At 42.1% G+C, this 20,312-nt stretch overlaps 1 protein-coding gene across 1 annotated transcript in view; it reads left to right on the plus strand.

The window, feature by feature from the left end:
- Window positions 1-18,620, plus strand: part of LOC147678033 (uncharacterized) — a 238,598-nt gene extending 219,978 nt beyond the window's left edge. The window contains exons 9-12 of the mRNA XM_086945606.1: window positions 1,202-1,369; window positions 2,901-2,998; window positions 6,223-6,290; window positions 18,116-18,620. Of these exons, the coding sequence (XP_086801732.1) occupies window positions 1,202-1,369; window positions 2,901-2,998; window positions 6,223-6,290; window positions 18,116-18,151 (370 nt within the window). The 3' untranslated portion in view covers window positions 18,152-18,620. The remainder of the gene's footprint in view (window positions 1-1,201; window positions 1,370-2,900; window positions 2,999-6,222; window positions 6,291-18,115) is intronic.
- The last annotated feature ends 1,692 nt before the right edge of the window (window positions 18,621-20,312 follow it).

Raw genomic sequence — 20,312 nt, forward strand, 5'->3', positions numbered from 1 at the left:
CAGTATCCATTTTCAGTCCCATTTTATGAGTTAGAAAATGTTCTCTGACACTTAAAATGAGACTAGTACAACTGAAAAAGCATTTTTATGGTCACAAATTCTGAATCCGATAGCTGGCAACCATAAATATGCTTAGTACATCTGGCCTCTAAAAATTGCAATAAAGCCAACACTTTCCTTAATCGTGTATCGTGTTATAATTAAATAGTTCACAATTCATTATTACTACCTTTTATCCTAATCCAACACTGAATCAGTTATCTTACTATGGTACTAACCATAACTCATCACCGAATTAAATTCAATGATTTTAATCATGATCAATTAACACTAACTTTAACCCTAAAACTTTTCGTCATCTATTAATTTAAATTAAATAAATAATAGCAATGAGTAATACCAATGCTAGGCATAACCCTAAATTTAATGCTGTTTATAGAATGTACTTCAAATGGTATTTTTATATTGTGTTAAAGTAAGTCGTACCCTATTTATATATGAAATTGAATTATATTCAAGCAATTTATCAGTCTGTTTCCACTCTCTTGCGGACCGCAGCCTTATATTTGATGAAGTATTTTTTAATATCCTTTTATTCAATTGCGTTAATACTAACACCAGCTCGCCCAGCCCTCAACCACTTAACTATAACTTTAAATGTTAATGAAATATTTAAAATTGAACATATTCAACCCAAGTAGATATTGTAACCCTTAATATTAACCAATGTTATGTTTTTCAATCAATTACAGCTAAACTATCATCCCTTATTCTAACCATAGTTTAATTAAAGTGCATTAAAGTCAATTATTTCCTACTCGCCCTACTACCAAATTATACGTAAGCTCAAAAGTTGCTCTTCTTATGTCTTGGACAAAGTGATGGTGTAACTCACTAAATGGAGAAAACTTAAATATGACGTGGATGTAAAAGTCATACCAAGTACAAGGGGCAAAGTAAGGAGCAGCACCATACCTGCTCTGTCTTAAAATAGAGGTTTAGGCAAAAGTGGCTGTAGATAGGACAGGTCAACCAGCATGAACCAGGAAATGCTGTTCCTTAGAGTGACAGAGTGAGTGTAAAACAGTTATAGTTGCAGGAATTGGCTCAAATTCTTTTCTTACTTGGCGCAAATTTGTTGGAGTTTGCTCGTCATTTTTTGTTGTCTTCATTCACAGTTTTATTTATTTTTTCCCTGCAGCTGTGAGTATTCAGACTACTATTGGTACTATGGGGACAGATGTCAAACAGTGGTCAGCAAAATTGGTGTCTATGTTGGTGTGCCATTGGCATTGGCTGCGCTGTTGGCCATGATTGTCGGTCTCATCGTTTTGGTGTGCCGCAAGAAAAGGGATCCTTTTAAGGAGAAGTAAGTGATGCTCTTTGCTTCGATGTATTTCTTGTTTTTCTAGCTCAAGGGTTAGGATTCTTTCTAAGGAACGATTCATTGACCAACAAATAAAAGTGGTGAAAATACAGATGACCTTTTCTTGGCTTCAGACTGTATATGTGGTGGTATCAAACTGTTGGACAGGTCACATATTGTGTTCCAATCATTCAGGAAAAAATGGGCAGAGTGCTAACAGGGATTCAATAATGGGGAGGAGAGATTTCGACAAGGAGGAAGTGGAGACCAGGTTGCATAAAAATGCTTGTGAGATATTGGTAGCGGCGGCCCGTACAGGTAAGAGTGGTGAGACTGTGGGCCTGGGTGGGGAGAGAGGGATTTCGACAGACGACGAAGTTGGAAAATTAATAAGTTATCTAATTTTCTCTTGAAATCCCCCCACCAGGCACCACTGCTCTTACCTGCGGCTGGATATTGGAGATAGTAAATATTGGGGAGAGGATTGGTGACAGAGAGATGAAAAACTAGAAATATGAAGTGAACAGATGACATGCAGATATGTGGCAAAACGAATTGGGAGAAAGGGGTTACAGGGCAATGTTGCAACACTATAGGACAGTGAAAATGTTGGGGCAAAGTGCTGATTAATGGTCAGGGACTAGAGAAGGTGTTGATCATATCCACCCATGCTTACCTAAGGGTTTCTAGCACCATTTGGCAATCCAGGTACTCATAAATTAGGTGAGTTGGAGAACTCAAATGCTGTCTGAACAAAGAACCTCCAAACATACACTGATGTAACAGATAACGCAAAAAGAACCTGAACCAATGAGGTGGAAGCCCAAAAGCTGAGGCTGTTCATCTGTGGTGGATGGCTGCCGAGCAGATGGAACAGATAACTGAAGAACACAGGCCAGCCCTTTAGGCACAGGCAAATGAAAGCCAGCTCATGCCCCAGCTGTAACAAGTCTTTTGTCAGGTACTCCAGAAGCAAAACCCTCAAGCCAGCAGAAGTCAGGCAAGAACTGGCAGATGGGTGCTAAGCTTAGCTGTCAGAGAAGGGGTTATCTGAACTGAAAGAATTCCAGGAGATGAACAGGTAGAAAGGAGACAGGGGCTTGGTGAGTAAGTAGAATATCAAAGAGATATTCATTACAAGGCAAGAGTTCTGTTCCCAAGATAAAGGACCAGTCGGAAGGCCTATATAATTATAAATTTAAATTTAGAAACACATGAAAAGTATGAAGGGCAATCCCCAACTCACCTCATGAAGGAATAGCAAAAGAGTGGCAAAATATACCCTCAACCAAAGTAACACAAAAGTATGTAATGTGTTTTGTGAATGTTATGTCATTGTCTTGCAGCTTGCTGTGGTAGCATGGTCATATGGGCACTGCAAAGTGATAGAAAATAAAAAAGCCAGACGCAGCCAGAACAAATATTTTCAAAAAGCAAAAGGGAGGGCTGTGGGTCCAAAAAAGAGGCAACCTCCAGGAATCTTCATCTGCAGCATTTGATAGGATCACTCATGCTATGAATGTTTGTTTTTCAGGATGATAGACAAGGAGCAGAAATGGTATGAGGATGAGTGGGAGTCAGGGTCCAGTGAAGGCTTCACAGTTCGAAATCGAGCCGCCCTTAACTCAGACGGTAAGAACTTTTACCTCTAACTTTTCACAGGGGCGTAGCTTCAGGCGAGGGGGAGGGTGTTTGGGGTGTTACAGCCCCCTGATAAATGTACTATTTAGTAAATAGTTGGATACAGGAGTTTTCAATCAGGTATGATAAGGTGTCTGTCGGATTTCACTTTCAGATTTTTAAATACTCGGATGAATACACAGGCACATATACTCTTGTCTCTGTTTTGAAGGTCTTAAAACATGGTTATTTTACAAAATACTGGGGCATATTTACAATAGGATTGTGATTCCCGGCGTTGCAGTGGCACAATGCCCTGCACAATATTTACAAAGCAGCTTTAAGTCACTTTGCGTGGCTTAACCCCTTTGCCACGGGGCTAATTCCCCCGTGACGCGGGGGGAGGAAGGCCGAGCGCGGCGCCGCGGTGCTTGTGAGAAGCTTAGCTCAGCTACCCTTCGCGTCATTTTTCACAGGTGTTTTAGTCACCTTGCAGCTTTGAACGAACGATGTTACTTTTCTCACTTCGAGGCCACAATCGACTGTTTAGGCACTAAGTGAAACACAGAATGCTTGGCACTTTCACCTTCACGAAAGATCCACTTCTATAAATAAACACAACAATGAAGCTCAATCCTATTTTAACATGCCTAAATGTAATGCCTGAACTATTTTCTTTTTCTCCTTTCCTTCCTCATTTTTTCCAATGTGTTTTGTGATATTTTTGTTAAGTACTGTAGAAAGGCTTAGTGATAGTATTTAAAAGACAACAATGATTATTTCCATGTCCTGATGATGATGCCCACAATTTAATAGGCATCGAAACGTCGTCGACTTTAAGAAAAAAAACCCTTATGCAATATGATACAGAAATATTGTAAAAAAGCAAAGTTGTGATTTTTGAAAATTCATGTCTGTAATTACTGAATACAAGTTCACAGACCTATTGTAGCTTTGCCCTTTGGCCATTGCTTTCGTTGTTCTGTCTTATATGTTGTGGGTCATGGCTGTGCCCACTTGTTATTTTGTTGCTCTTACATTTTTGTTCTATTGGAATTAATACGCTTAATTAAAGCTTTTTGTCCGGCTGGACAATAAACTCTACACTTATCAGGTGTTTTGATTATCTGCTTGAAACTTATTTTGTTCATATGTAGGGACCACTGTTCTGTTAAATATGTAAAACTACCCAAGGTCCCTGCAAACATATCTTTAGGGTTCCCTTGTCTTTTTTTAACATAGCTCGTCACGCAGCACGGTGGCGCTGTGCTCATGATGAGCTGAGCTCGTCATGACCACCCCGTTTGATGGAATGCCCAGCACAGCAAGGGAATTATTCCCGCGTGGGCATTCCGCAACGATCATGACGAGCTCAGCTCGTCATGAGCACAGCGTCACTGTGCCTCATGACGAGCTCAGCTCGTCATGAGCACCTAACAGGTTAATGCTGCTTTGTAAACATGCTACCCTTTCAAGCAATGTTCTGCATGAAAGAGGCATGCAATTGATTGTGCTGTAGGCGTTCCACCACAACACCCATTGCTTGTTGATGCTGCACCAGATTTACAAAGATCTGGGGCAGCACTGAAAAGCAGGCATTATTTTGGCTCAATGAGGAGAAACATTTATCTCTCCTCGTTTTTTGCTATTTCTATATATGCAGCATTCTGTAGCACACATGGACGCCATTAAGGTGTCTCTTCCTGCACAAAAGAATCAATAAATAAAGGCAATTTCCTACTTCTATGTGTGCTGTATTCAGCAGCACACATAGAAGTAGCATATCACCATTATTGATTGCTCATGTGCAGGAAGGGACCCTTGCACAATGGCTCAAGGGTGTCTGTAATGGCGCTAGGCAGCTTTTTTTAGCACCAGCGTAAGGGAATTCACAACAGCGCACCGTATTATTGTAAATACGGCACATCCCTGTATTTTTTAAATGATGCAGAGTGGTGCTGGAATATTGCTTGCAGCACCGCGCTGCGCCTTTACCTAGCAAATAAACCCCATTGTGTTTTAGGCACCACTCACAATCCACACTCCTTTTCCATTCCACCTCCTCTTAAGCCTTCCTCATGCACTGCTTGTCATGCAGTGATTATCATGATAAGCCAGCGTGAGTGTTGGAAATTCTGAAACTCACCCCCTGTCTGACTGACCAAGCTACTCCCCTGAATTTTCAACTTCTTTGACTGATGAACCTTTTATCTTTGACTGCTGAACCTTTTATCTCATATATAGTTGAGGTTATGACCGAAAGAAGGAATTGACTAATGGCCCTTTAAGAAAGAATAGAGAGTACAAAGACAATATCAAGCAGCATTAGCATTACTTCACTGATAGCGAAGTGAGTATTGTAAGAGCCCCAACATGTATGCTTCAATCTTTGGGGCAGATTTATAGTTGGGTGGTAATGCAAATCCCCTCCAATTTGTGAAACAAATGTTGATCCCACTGGAGAATTTTTCAGAAAAATTTACTCTGCAAATTGCCTCAATGGAACAACTTCCACTAGCAGATTCCCCTCTCGATTTACCCTTCCACTTTTCCTGAGCCATGAATTGTAGTTCTAGGACAACCGGAGCCCCGCTAGACCTTGAGGCTATCCTCAATAGGTACATTTACATACAAGACATCAAATGGCTATCAGTTACATAGTGAGGGGGTGTCTTGAAATCTGGTCTCCTGTACATATAGATGAAGAGGTGTTTTAGATGCGCACTTATGCCATGAAGATTTGTTTCACATGTTATTCTTTACTTCCAGTCCATCAGTCTATTACGTCCTATAAAGTACATTGCGCTTTCACACGCTTAATATACAGTATTATAGATCTAACATTATAACACACTCAGCGATATGCGTATGCTGTGGATTACTTCCCTAAGCTTTCAGATATCCACATCAATACTGATATATCAGAGAGGAAAAAAAGTATATTAAACTGATGAGATACCATGAGACTGGATGATGTATTTCAAAGGTGAAAAAAGCTACAGTGCAAAGATCCCGCTTAAAGACATAGAGTTGTCCTAAACCAAAAATAATACTGGTTGAGTCTGCAGGATGTCTGTGGAGTTGTGGGAATCCATAAGGTATGAAGAGACATAAAGCACCTCTTCTTTGGCTGACAATTTATTTTATACATATGACTATTAAGGGTACTTCCTAATCTGTCTGTCCTCTGTGCTCCTAATGTTTTGTTGACACAACTCTGCCTTTGGTTCTTTCAGGTGCAGAAGGGGGTTCAGCTTCCGGCTCTTTCAGGCCGTCCCTGGATAAAGTGAACACCAAAGCACAGGTAGGGGGCATATGTTTATCTGGCCTGACTATGACTTTCCAAAGGGCCATGAGGAATTACTAAAGAGGGGTGAACTACAAATTTAGAAGCCAAGCAAATGTTAATGTCAAGGAGCATCATGCTGCAGGGGACTGCCACCATTTGTAAGCAGCCATGTTCAGCCTAAGTTCTTTTAATACGCATCATATAGCCGACTTGGTTTATTTAATGGCTTGCAGGGACCATTTAAGACGTGGGACTCTCTGAAGCCTTTCACAATATTTTGCAGGAGAAGAGTCTCATAATTTCCTCTTGTGCTACTTTCAATTACAACTTCAGCTTTTAAGTCATAGTTGTATTGTACTGCGTTGTAGCATTTGTATAGCTGTAGGGGGTGTGATTGGAAGGGTGTTGAGTTTGTTCTGAGGCTCTGTGGGAAGTTTCCCCATATTTTGCATGATGACAATCAAGTTGGGGTTATCATCATTTGGGACACAGTGGCTGAAGGCGTGATGGGTGTCGGTGTGTGAGAAACAAATGCACAAATTATTATTTGTGATAAGGCTAGAAACATATAGACAACCCTGCAGCACCAGCCATAAGGACTGCGGGATGCTCAGTGTTTGTTTACCTAAATAAGTCTGTCATCAGAGAAGGCTCAGTAAACCATATGGCAAGAAGGCTCAGTAATCCATATGGCAAGAAGGCTCAGTAATCCATATGGCAATATGTGCCAGGCAGATAAGTTGAATGAATACAAATGCCCAAATTGCAAGAAATTGAATTGTTGGCATGGGCAATAGCTAGGCTTTTTTTTCCAAAGGCAAGTGTACTGCCTACAGCTGAAAAAGTATATCCCATCAATCAGGCAAACAGGACTTGCAAAGCCCTCTAAACAGCCGTGAGGATATACAGGTGCTGAGAACCCTGCTGCTAGGAAGAAACCAGTTGAGCAGCCAGGTCTTGAGATCTTTCCAGAATTCCAACAGAGAGGATGAGGTCAGGAGTTGAAGGAGGAGGTCTTTCCAGGCCTTAGCAGCGAGGTGGGAGAGGATGCGTCCAAAGTTGTTGCTTCGGCGGATGCAGGGAGTGTGGGCGAGGGAGGCGGAGCGCATGTGTTTGGAGGGTTGGTGAAAGTTTAGGTGGTGGCTGATGTATGCTTGTTCTTTGTTATGAAGGGCTTTGCAGGTGTGGCTCAGCATCTTGAATTGAGTGGCGCTGCCTGGGGTGGGTGTGATGTGGATTCACTTTGGGAGGGCGATGAAAGAAGAAGTAAGTGGAAGAGCAATCATAGGTGGAAACCTGTCTACAAACTCCACAATACAGAAAACCCCTCTCAAGCTCCCGAAGACTCACAAAGGTGGATTGGCACCAGCCGGATGAGTTCTGTTCAGGTTATGGCTCAGACCCTAGATAGACTGGCACCCTTTGCATGTGAGGGTGAGAAACAAAGGTCCGTGATGTCACCCCTCCACGCAAGCCTAATACTGTTTTTAGATTCCAGAGACCCTTGCTCTTTCTAGTTCTTTCTAGGCACCCTCCCGACTGTCTAGAAATTTCTCCACAGACACCTTTCACTTTCATTAAAAGCAGAGTATGATATTTTAGGATACAAAATAAAATATGTACTGAAGTGTAGCATACCCTGCTTCCACAGTTCCAGCTAAGACAGAAACAGTCTTTGGTAGTTCTCATTCAGAACAATTTTGCCCAATTCTTCTCTGAACTATGAGCCCTGAGACAAACACCTTTCATATATATCTCTGCAAGTTAACTTTCCTTCTTTCCTTCAGATATCCTTTCTGGCCCTTTCTTATTTTCCCCTCCTTCCTCATTAACTCAGTTCCCACCTCATACAAGATACCTGTGATCTAAAACAATACTAAAGAAAGGTGTCATTTCCTGTCCTAGACATCTGCTAATTCAACTTCTTTGTAGACCAGCTGCAGCCAGCATAGTGTGTCGACTGCGCTGCTGGATACTGCAGCTCAAGTCCCCCCTGTGAAACACTGCACTTGCTTGTCTTATTCATCCGAGAACTGTGGTTTCGGACCGTGTTGGCACCATTTACTGAAAATGTAACCTACTTCTTTTTGTTTTTGTAAACTATTTATATTGAATCAAAAAGACAACCAATACCTCATGTCAGCATTTTTATCATGCAGGATACCACAATAGTATACTTGTAGCTACTCCAGATACATCCTTCCAACTCCGGAAACCAACCCCTCCCCCAACGCAAAGGGTCTATTACATCTGAAATGGACCAGAAACAAACTGTTCCTCATACTGTCCCACCATTTCGTCACTGAGACCCCAATAACTACCCCACATTTGCCAGTTCTTTTGCCACTTTTAGGGGCATCCCCTACCCTCATGGACCAGGCGTCCTGCCGCCCTTCAACAACCCATATCCAATTGCGAATGTTTCACACTTGGGGGGCTTTGGCTATCCCGCACAAGTGCACAACATTTCGTTTGTCGCAGCAAATCCCAGAGTGGGCAGTAGCCTGGGGAATTTACCTTGATGTGTTTAGAAGGCACATTTTAGCTCCCTGTCCAAGCCCCTCTCAGACCCCGGCCCAAAAGCCCCTTAGCTTCGGGCAGTCTCAGAGAGTATGCAGGAAGACTCCTTGCAGCCCACACCCCCTGACACATATGTTGGTGGGAGCTCATCTGATCTTGTGCATACGCATTCTTATGTAATAGGACCTGTGCAGTAGACTCAATTGCACTAAGCGAATGCGCGCTCTCATGGCCACCTCCCTGGGTGAATGAAATTGATTCCTCAACCTCCTTAGCAACGACATCTGCCTCCCAGGCCTCCAGGAGCTGTACCAGGGGAATCAGGGGCATTGTTCATCAATTTGCTGTATGGAAGGGGAAATTGCACTCCTATGCAGGGATTCAGTCAACAGCCTCTTCCATGATCGTATTCTGGTTCAGATGCACCAACAAGGCATGCCTCGACTGGTAGCATTGGGGGAACTCCCCAGCTGTCATCTCATACTCACCCATAATATCTCCCAGTCCCCCAGCTGCCCCCCCCCTCCACACGTCTCACAGAGTGGAGCTCCCAATTAGGTCCCACCGACCAAATACCATGAGTCCCACTACCTGGGTCAGCGCATAACTGTCCCAAAGTGGTGTCACCGCCGTCGGTTCCCCCTGCCACACCGATGCCGTGACCCTTGTTATGGAAGTGAGCAAACTACAGCCTCCCCTGGAATGCAGAGCTCCCAGAGAGCCCCGCGGGCCCAGCGCTCTACGCTTTCACCTGATCGAGGGCTCCTCCTGAGGTATGAGAACCCACTGGTTAATACGGATCATCTGGGAAGCCCAGTAGTATTTTCCCACATCTCGGAAGGTAATGTCTCTATCATCCAAACCCCTTATGAGCTTGGGGAGAGCTATCCTAGCTGCTCGCCCATCCCAACGGATCTGACGACCATCTGATTGAGTCGTCCAAAATACTCATGTGGAACCCAATACTGAGAATTTTGGAGCACATACAGGTGTCTCGGTAAGGTCATCATTTAATACATATCTTCCCTGCCCCGAAGCGAGACTGGGAGCCTCTGCAAGTGCTGCACGTCTGCCCAAAGCGTTCCAGTGCAGATTGATTGAAATCGAGAGAGCTGGACCCCTGGTGACATAAAGGCCAAGGTACCTAAGGCGCACCTGCTCCACCACTAGCTCCTCCGGGAGGTGTCGATCCACCACCCACGCACACAGGGGTAGAGGAGCGGCTTCACCAGTTGATCCGAAAACCGGAATATATGCCAAAGAGATAGAATATCTATGAAGGAGCCGTGGGAGAGGAGTTTCAGGAATGGTCACATATAGGAGGATATCGTCAGCATACAACAATATTCGGTCCTCCCAGCCTCCTCTAGAGTCCAGCCCACCCGTATCTAACATGCCAGGGGCGCCAGAGCCGTGTGCAATGAGTATCAGTGACAAGGGGAACCTCTGCCGGGTGCCCCGGTGCAACCTAAAAGAAATGGAGCACACATCATTGACTTTGACCTGCGCCAGTGGTTCCCTGTGGAGCAGCTTGAATTCCACCCGAGATAATTAGGGCCAAACCCCATCCTCTACAGGACACATGAAACTACTTCTTAGTTCTTTAAAGCTGGTAGCAACATCTCGGCCTAACCTTGCTGATTCCTGGGCACTTTGTCCCACCCTAATGACCCTTCCCATTACAAATATATGGCCGTCAATCTGCCTCTATCAGTCGGAGTGAGCTGCCAGAGAGCATAGATAAGCAGACTGCTGAGCAATAGAACAGTCACATTATCTCGAGAATTGGACAACTGAGCAACCCAGTGCAATAAAATGCAAGTAGAGGTCCAATGCGCACGCATCCTTATGCATAGTACACCCAGCAGGATTGGACATATCTTACATCTGCCACCAACCAATGCGACAGATTACTAAGCAAATACTTGGGGCATGCACATCTTTACTGACCAGTTTCTATGACCCCAGACAACCTAGGCCTGGGCAATGAGAATTCTTCAACGGTAAAGAGCTCACAGACTCTGAGAGCGCTACAAGCCTAAGAACGTAAAAAAGTAGTGTGCTGTAAAACGCTAGAAACGTTACATAACATTTGTGCTGCAAAGGTGTTCTTGGAAATGGTGAGGGATTTTTTCCTTAATTTAATTGATATACAGCCTGATTCATCAAGCCGAAATTGGCTCGCAAAGGGTCAGATTCTGAGAATCTGGCCCTTTGCGAGCACTATTTTTGCATTTGGGATTCATCATCCCAAATGCAAAAATTGGTAATAGCGATTTCGCTATTTTGCTATTTCGCTATTTTGCGAGGAATTACATTTAAGGAATCTCTATTTGAGATTCCTTAAATGCAATTCATCATCCATTTAAAAATTGCGAATTCGCAATTTCGGCCCGCTATTTACCGCGAGGTCAAACAACTTAGAAAAATGCTTTTAAAAGCATTTTTCTAAGTTGCATGTTGCACACACACATGTCCTTTGGACATGTGTGTGCGCAACACCTGTTTCAATTTGCATTTAAGGGGTGCTACAGGGTGTCCTTTGGACACCCCTGGCACCCTTTAAATCGCTATCTTATTTGCGATTAGCTAATTGCTAATTGCAAATAAGGAATACTCCCCATTCATTCCTATGGGCCTTTTGGCCCATAGGAATGAATGGGGAGTTATTCCTTATTTGCGATTAGCAATTTGCTAATCGCAAATAAGGATTGTGTAGGAATCGCAAATCTTTTTGCGATTCCTACATGAATCCCGTTTTGCGAGTCTGTAATAGCGATTCCTTGTGAATCGCTATTATAGACTCGCAAAACGGGTCTATGATGAATCAGGCTGATAGTTCCTGGCCACTAGATGGCACAACAGTCATCTGCTTCCGAGAGAGGGTGGCTCTTCTATTAGTGTGACTGGCATATTCTATAATCTCAGTATTACAACATACAAATAATTTGTTTTCATGAGTCTCATTTGCCATGTTATTGTTTCAAAGTTCATCTGCTATAAATGTAGCTAATTAAGAGTTAACCTGTAGTTAAAAAAAGAAAACATTGGCAAAGTGCTTTTAATAACTCTCACACATGTGCAATTCCAGTCTGCACATTCTGCAAACCTAACACCCCGCCCTTCACTTGTTAATTTATGTAAAATCAGTTTAATAATGGCCATAAGAGAACGCTTGTAGCCATGATGAGATTACACAGTGCTAGGGAATTGTGTTTCATTTCTTCAAATGTCGATAGACAGCATTATGTGAGTTGCTTGATTGGAAGTTATGACACTGTGCACCACTAGCAAGTGAAGAGCTGTGCCCAAGCTATTGTTAATTATATTCGGGATAAAATACCCCCTGACGTACATTATAAGGATTTTGCAAGTAACTGAGGCATTCCATGTTCCTGTTGAGGAACTAGGCTGAAGGCCAAGTTCTTCTAAAAGATTATGGAACCACGAAGTGACTTGCAATATTCTTAGCATGTACAGCAGGGGATACTTTATCGCATATAATACATGGTCACACCATCACCATTCCCACAAAACAATTAAAACCTTGGTGCATAGCTCTTTCATATGAAAGACAGCAAGTCTGTAAACATGAAGAATAAAAATAGAACCTATAGTGCAAAGTTGAACACATCAAAAACATGTTAGATATCTGTTGCAAAAAGATGTTAGGAACATTTCAATACCAGTCAGTTTTTTTAACCCCTTGTATGCTGGTGACAAACCCCAGCCGTCACGCTCCGTGGTGCTCGTGTGCTGATGACGGCTGGGGTTCGTCACGGCCCCGCCCTGTTCGTTTGTTTACCGCACAGAGGTGGAAATGGGCCAGCAGTGAAGGGGTTAAAGCTGCAGTTGCTGAGAATGTGTAAAACAGGGGTCTCCAACCTTTGTTGTGGTAAGAGCTACTCCTGTTCAATGAAAATCATTCCAACCTACTAATAATATTAGTGTTTTAATAGAGACTACTTTAGACAAGACTAGATTAGTGGCCACACAATGCAAGATTATCCACAGTGATCACTCCAGTGCATGCCAGCAATGATGTAAAAAACCTTCATAAATTAGAAGTAGTTTTAAGTGGGTAATGCTTGATAGACATAGGTGCAATGCCCCGGAACCATGCAAATAATGAATAACATTCATTCCCATGAGACAAGATTTATCACTCAATTATCAGATTTGAATATATATTTAGAAAATAAAACCATTTTACTCCTAACATCAGCATGTGGGTTCTGTAAAAACACACTTTTATCTTGAATATGTGCTTGTGGATTTTGGCATGCATTTGTTTAACTAAGTAACAGCTTCTAATTTAGTAGGATGTATGACGGTACGACGCGTACTGTCACAACGCGTGCTTTTACAACGCGTCCCTTACAACGCAATTCGTTACCACGACTTGCATTGGGGGCGCGGATTGAGAATAGTATAATTTACTATTCTAACACCAGTTCCCGTGGACACTAGGCAAGGTGTTGGAATAGTAAATATACTATTCTTAATCCTCTAGCACCCTCCAACGCAAGTCGTGGTTACGACTTGCGTTGTAACGGACGCGTCGTAAAAGCACTGCGGAGTAAAATCCGCTTCGTAAAGGATGTTCCCCAATTTAGTAGGCTGGGCTGCAACCAGCAGAGCTATTTACAGGTAAATGGAGATCTACCAGTAGCTCACGAGCTACTCATTGGAGAAGCCTGGTGTGGAAACATGCAGAAAGATTCTATTTTGTTTTTATAATTAGCTATATAATTCCTAATTAGTACACAAAATAGACATATTTGTTTTGTGTGAACTAATAGCTAGAAAAATAGAGCAGAAGAAAGAAAAGCAAGGTTTCATATTTGTTACTTTAAATATCTGTTGCAAAACCTGACCTGCCCCTCCGCCCTGTTGCTGTCTCTGGCAGCAGATATTTTGATGACCGAACTTGACTGTAATAACTTATTACACTTGGGTTATGTTATAATGGGCGAGTCGGTGCGTCACAAGTTGCTGATTATACAGAAATTAGAGACCAGTGTTTATACAGGGATTTCAGAATCCCATCTATTATACAGCAATCAAAGATCAAATCATGCTGATGCATGGCATGTTATCTGATAAAGGCAAACCTTATAGTACAGTCTCTTGCATTTTAAATTAGTAGGTTTCAATTATTTACAATAGTTTAATGTTACAAGAGGGATCCCACAACTGTACCAAATACACAGGTTTCTTAAGAAACAAAACTGTACAGCTGTACAGAGGAGATCCCAATCAAAACACATTTTATCAAAAACTGTGATTTTGTGTCGCGGGGATGTCCGTTTTATTAAAACGGACCTGTCTAGCTTGCGGACTATAACTATTATTATACAATATATACAGTGTAGACAAGAAGTCCACATGTAAACAATTCTTGCATAGAGAGATGAGCCTCTCTTATTCTGGGGATCCCAGCAACGTTTTAACCCCTTCGCTGCGGGGTGTTTTCCCCCCGCTGTTGGGGGGGGGGGGTGCCGCGCACGGCGCGGCTGTACTGGTGACGAGCTCGGCTCGTCATGAGGCAGAGCGGAGCTGCCCTCATGACAAGCTGAGCTCGCCACAACCACACCCGTTTTTGGAACGTTCAGCACAGCGGGGAAATTATCCCCGCGTGCGAACGTTCCAACGGCTGTGACAAGCTCAGCTCGTCATGAGTACAGCTCAACTGTACTTCATGACGAGCTGAGCTCGTCAGCAGCATGGGAGGGGTTAAAAACTGTGCTGTGGTCCTCAGTGTTAACACTACAGGGCCCCTGCTGAACCTCAGCCAAAGAAGGCTCAACTCAGCATCACAGTGCTGTGCATTACATCACTTCTTAATGAAGGGGTTCACAGGAAGGTACTTAAAATATCTACAAAGAGGAAAGCACAATTGTTTGCAGGTATTCTATTTATGTATTTAATTGTTTTACGAAGCAGTGTGTCTCTTTGGTTGCTTCTGAGTTCCCTAAAAGGGATCCTCTGATGCTGCCCTGGGACAGGTGCATACCACAATATCATTGTCAGAACACCATCTGACTTTGTTTGCCCTAAATGTAGTCTGCAAAAATGAGCCTCATTGGAGTTAATAGGAGAAAATATGCACCCAGGGAAGTGCTGCATTTGTAAAGGATATATTTATGCCACACAATATTTATATGTGCCTCAGTCTGACATACAACCCGTGGATGAGTTCTGTAAGTGCATCATTGTCTGAATATTATGGTTTTCGGAGGTTTCTTAAAGCTCAGGCAGTTTGGTTATGCCCCTAAGTGCAGGGCTAGAGTTGTTCCTAAACTCCCAGGCTTCACTGTTTGAATGATCATTGCAGGGCTAGGCATGCAGGCACTGATCAGACACTCAGCAGATGTATACTACTCTTCTTCAGTCGGAAACCATGGACTGATAATGCCATTCTGGAGTTCATCCTCATCTGAATCATATACTATTGCGGGACCTCCTCTTATGTGTCTTTAAAACTTACTTTTTGGGCCATATGTATCAACAAACCCTTTTGTGATTCCTAAATAGCGATTTTTAAGGAATCGCTATTTAGGAATCGCAAAATGGTATGTATGAAGAAATTCGCTTTTTTTTAGCGATTCCTTAATCTTCCTTATTTGCAAATTCGCATTTTGCAAATTCGCAGTTTAATTTCCAATGCATTCTTATGGGCCAGGAGGCCCATAGGAATGATTGCGAAATAATTCTCAAATTGCAAATTCGCAATTTGCTAATCGCAATTTGAGAATTATTTCAAGGGTGCAGGGGTGTCTCAAAGACACCCTGCTGCACCCCTGAAATGTACATGAGTGTGCATATGGCGCACATACATGCCCTATGGGCATGTGTGTGCATCACATGCCACCTTCAAAAATGCCAAATTGTGCATTTTTTGAAGAATTCGCAAGTTACCATCAACTACAAGTTGGTGGTAATTTGCGAATTCTTAACCATACTTCGCAGCCCAAAAATGCTACATACATTGCATTTAAGGAATCGCAAAATTGCGATTCCTTAAATGCTATGGCAAAATAAGGAATCGCAAATCTTTGCTATTCCTTATTTTGCGAATATTTCATACATACCAATACATGCAAAAAGGCCTTTTGCGATTCGCAAAGGCCAAAATTCTGCGAATTTCGGCCTCTGCGATTCACAAAAGGCTTGATACATATGGCCCTTTGTCCCATAATTTTTGTCCTGAATTTTGACTTTCTGTCCTGAATTTCTATCCTGAATTTTGACCCTTTGTCCTGAATTTTTACACTCACCGTCCTGAATTTGCACCCATGCCAGTTGGTCACCCTATATACTAGGGTTTCAACACTGGCAGATATTGGGGGTGTTCCAGAGCAAAATAATAGGAGAAATGTCACTAAGCGACATTTCTCCTCTTATGAAGCTTCACGCTAACCCTGTTAGAAGAAAACAAAGCAGCGCTAACCACGGTTAGCGCTGCTTTTTTTACACCTGGTATTTTCCTGACTTAGCCATGATATCCTATGGAAGGTGGATATCATGGCAAAGTTTGTGAGCCCCTATCATCAAGCTAACGCCAAACTTCGAGAGATTATCGTTGGTTTTCCAGCGATAATCCCTCATTTGGCAGTTAGCGTGAGGATTTTTATCACTTCTGAGATAAACGTTGGTAATAGCAAGTTATCTCAGCGATAATTTCCGGCGCTGCTTAGCAATACAAAATATTGTTGCAAAGCCTAATTAGCGATAAATATCGCTACTCGTTGGTAATATGCCCCTCTGTTTTTTAAACTACTGCAGCTTTAAAAACATTATTAAAATAATACCTTGAGATGTTTTCTGCTGAGGGCTTGCAGGTGACAATGGCCAGCAAGAGGAAATCTCCTGCTGTTTCTGATGGTACTTGTATGCCAGAGGTTATTGATGGATACCCATCGTTTTTATGTTGTGTATGGCTTCCCATGACCACCATCTCCACGTGCATCTCTCCGGTGACGGTACCACATGGGTTGTGTCTGAGCTTTGGAAGCTCTTGCCCACACCAGGGAGAAGGGTCAGGCAGTCACTGGAAGAAAAAATATCCACCTGTGCAGTGTTGTATCTGTAGCTACTCACTCCTCATTCATGCTATCTCTTGGAACTAAGAAACCAGTAGTGGATCAAGGTGGAGATGGAGAACAAAGCCCCACCCATTATAATGAACCAACGCAACCCAATTGGCCATCGACTTCTCTTTAAAAAAAGGGTTTTGTTAAGTGAGATTTGTGGTCCAAGAGGCGTGAGTGCATCTACCATCTCTCAGTCGTGTGCAGTGGCAGTGGAAGTCTATCTCAGCTGGCCTTCCTTCTGCAGTTTGTCCCTCAGAAACTTGTGCTTTCATCCCCTTAATGTTCAGATATGTCCAATCACCAGAGGAGTTGGATAAGCATATGTTCCTGTGCGGCCAGCTTTGCGGTGGAAGGACGTCGTACTGTAGAGAATGGATTGATCTGTGTGCAATTCTGATGTCTGCTTACAATGCGGGGTCACTTTTTTTGGTTTTTCCCTTCGTTACAATAGTGTTTTCTCTGTCTATATCAATGAAAAAATATAACCAAAGCCCATTACATCAGAATTTTTAGGGTGCTGTCCACTCTGCTTGTTCAAAAGCCTTTCGACATGTCACAACATTTTCAGAACACCTAAAAATGCGAAATACATTTCTCGTAATATTTTTTGTGGCCAGGACAAAAAACAAACAAACTGACTTCATTGTTTTTCTAGAAAAATAAGGAAAACATTCTTCGGAGCTTTTTTCATTTTATAGAAAGCAAACCCTGCAAATTGATTTTCATGAGAGAATTTTTCCTTAAAATATATTTTTGATGTCCTTTTATAAGTAATGTGAATTTTTTTTATAATTTCCTAAAGTCTAAAAATATGAATTACACTCGGTGCCACTGCCTGCAGTAAAATTTCTAACAGCCCAAATCCGAAGCCATGAGGATTAAAATTGGAATAAAGGTGAATTTTAGCTCTTCGAAGCAGGTGTAACTAAGTGAGCTTTACCTATCAACTGGGCTGTCCTTCACTGGCTGAAGCTACCAAATATCATGTATTAAGAGAATTAAGCAAAACATGTTCCCCTCACTTGTTCCTGCTAACCCCACATTATGCAGAAGAAAAAGTCGACTCCAAAACATTCCACGGAGAACTCCCTTCCTTTTTTGCATTTTTCTAACATTTGTAAAGGTTATAATAAACAGTTTTCTATGAAAATTGTCTACTCTATTGCAGAAATGTTAAATGAGGAATATGCTCAAAATCATACAATTTTCCTTTTTCCTTCATAGCTCAAAATTGGAAGACCTCAGATGGCAAGCAGGTGAACCTTGTGGAAACAGAGTAAACCAAGGGTCTACGGTTTGTCGATCACGAAGAACCAAGCCCTTCTCCAGCTACCACAACAGGCGTCGTTGCCATTAACAATGCAGCACTGGATGGACGATTGGAACAGCTAGTTCTCAGTCATGCCCCGAAACCTTGGACATTGTCAATGAACAGTACAAACAAAATGGCCGACTGCCTGCATTCCCATATCTCTATTCCCAGGAAGATCCTACGCTGCATTAGGTCAATTGAACTGAATTCCTGTCAAAGACTGCTCCCCAACCTTTCCAGGACAGTGGGATACGTGACTTCTAACACTAGCAAGGACACGCAATGCCACACTTTTGTGAGCGCTGCATACCATATCCAATATGTTCCAGTCTGCTAAGAGCCCTAGAAGTCGGTTTGAGACTCCACTGCACATCTGTATTCTTCATGTTTATTAAAGAGGCTTAGCAAGGTGGAGTGTAGCCTGGTGATTAATGCAGCCTCTCTTTTTGTGACAATTGGCTTAGAACAATACTGGGGTGTGGCAGCAAGCAGTGAGTGATTCTGGTTTTGTGGGTGGCTGAAATTATCTCTTACCCAGAATGTTTAAGCCATTTCCACTGTGATGAAAACTCTCAAGAAGCCTGGGTACCTGGGGTCTCACTGGGGCACCTCAACTCTGTGTGAGTTTGACATTGGTTCATTCTAGGCTTGTTCCACAGTGGCCCCTTACTGCAGGAGAAAAGCTGTAAAAGGTGAAGGTGAAACAGGAGATGACAAGTCACAGTATGGGAAAAGGAGGTGCTAGAAGAGAAACAGTCTGAGAAACTCTGGTAAAGAGGGGATGTTCTACTCTCAATAATTCGCATCACCTGGTGAGGTACTTTAAGACATTTGGAGCATTTGCCCAGAGTTTGCACATCTGGGCCTTACCTAGGGTTGTGAAAAGTTGCCAAAGTTAAATGTAACAAACTTCCTGAAGGTTTTTAATGTAAAGAATTGCCACTTAGCCAACTTTAAGAAGTAGAAGTTTAAGAAAAAATTGCCAAAGTTACGGGTTGCAGACTAAAAATCCTCACACAACCCATGGCTCCATTCATAAAGCTATTTCCATATTGAGGTCAACTTTCATGTGAAAATTGCCTGTATTAGGAGTATACATCCGTGTGTTCAGAAAGCATGGATTTATGTGGATAGAAAGATTTACTTAAGCATACTTCTTCTTGTGAGTAAGTCTTCTCCCGTGGATGACACCTATAAGTGGCAGGGAATGAAGGCCCAGAAAAGCTTGGCAGCACCATGTTTACTGGTATTCACAAATCTTTCCCAGGCCCATTCCCACCCTGGAAATGGTTAAATATTTAATTATGGCAAAGATAGGAGTAACGCGGATTTATAGGACTGAAAGAGGTAGGAATGCCCTCAAAATAGGGAAGGTGTTTCTCAAAAAAAATATATATATATTCGCTGTAAAAATAACATAATTTTGAAAGTACAACTGCACTATTGGAAGACATTTTCGTGTTCGTGTGTATATAAATATAAAAAAATTATATATATATATATATATATATATATATATATATATATATATATATACGCATTTAAACTTACATAAATGTTCTTATCATTGTTGTAAAATGGAATTCATAAAGGTTTTTCACAAGTGCTTATGGGAACCTACTTTCATAGTTTCCCCAGCGTTCTCTTGGAAATCCTTGTGAATTCAATAAAGGTCCCAGGTAATAACTACTAGAATAAATGTCTGACTGTCTTGTGATTTGAGCCCCTAACATTTGGTGTTAAATCCCCCTTGAATCCTAGTGCAACTACCTGCAGAAAAAATCTCCAGCTACAACGATTTAGGGTATGACATTTGAATGAAGGTTACAAACTTAACAACTTCGCCTCACTTTGCCAGAACAATTATATGTTTGTATAGCCTTTTTCCTGGTTTTCTTGAACTGTTTAATGCTTCACAAGGGAGAACACATTTCCTATGCATAACTATTTTGCTAATAACTTGAAAGGGCAAGCTTAAAATTGAAGGAAGCTGATCTAATGAACTTAAGAGGACCTTCACACCAGAAAATAGAGTTGCCACCTCGCTCCATGTCTTTATGGTAAACGTTTCTAGTCTAGGGTGATTGTGTGTCTGCCTAATGCAGTGTG

This window comes from Lissotriton vulgaris, chromosome 12, assembly GCF_964263255.1.
Source record: "Lissotriton vulgaris chromosome 12, aLisVul1.2, whole genome shotgun sequence".
NCBI classification, from domain to species: Eukaryota; Metazoa; Chordata; class Amphibia; order Caudata; family Salamandridae; genus Lissotriton; species Lissotriton vulgaris.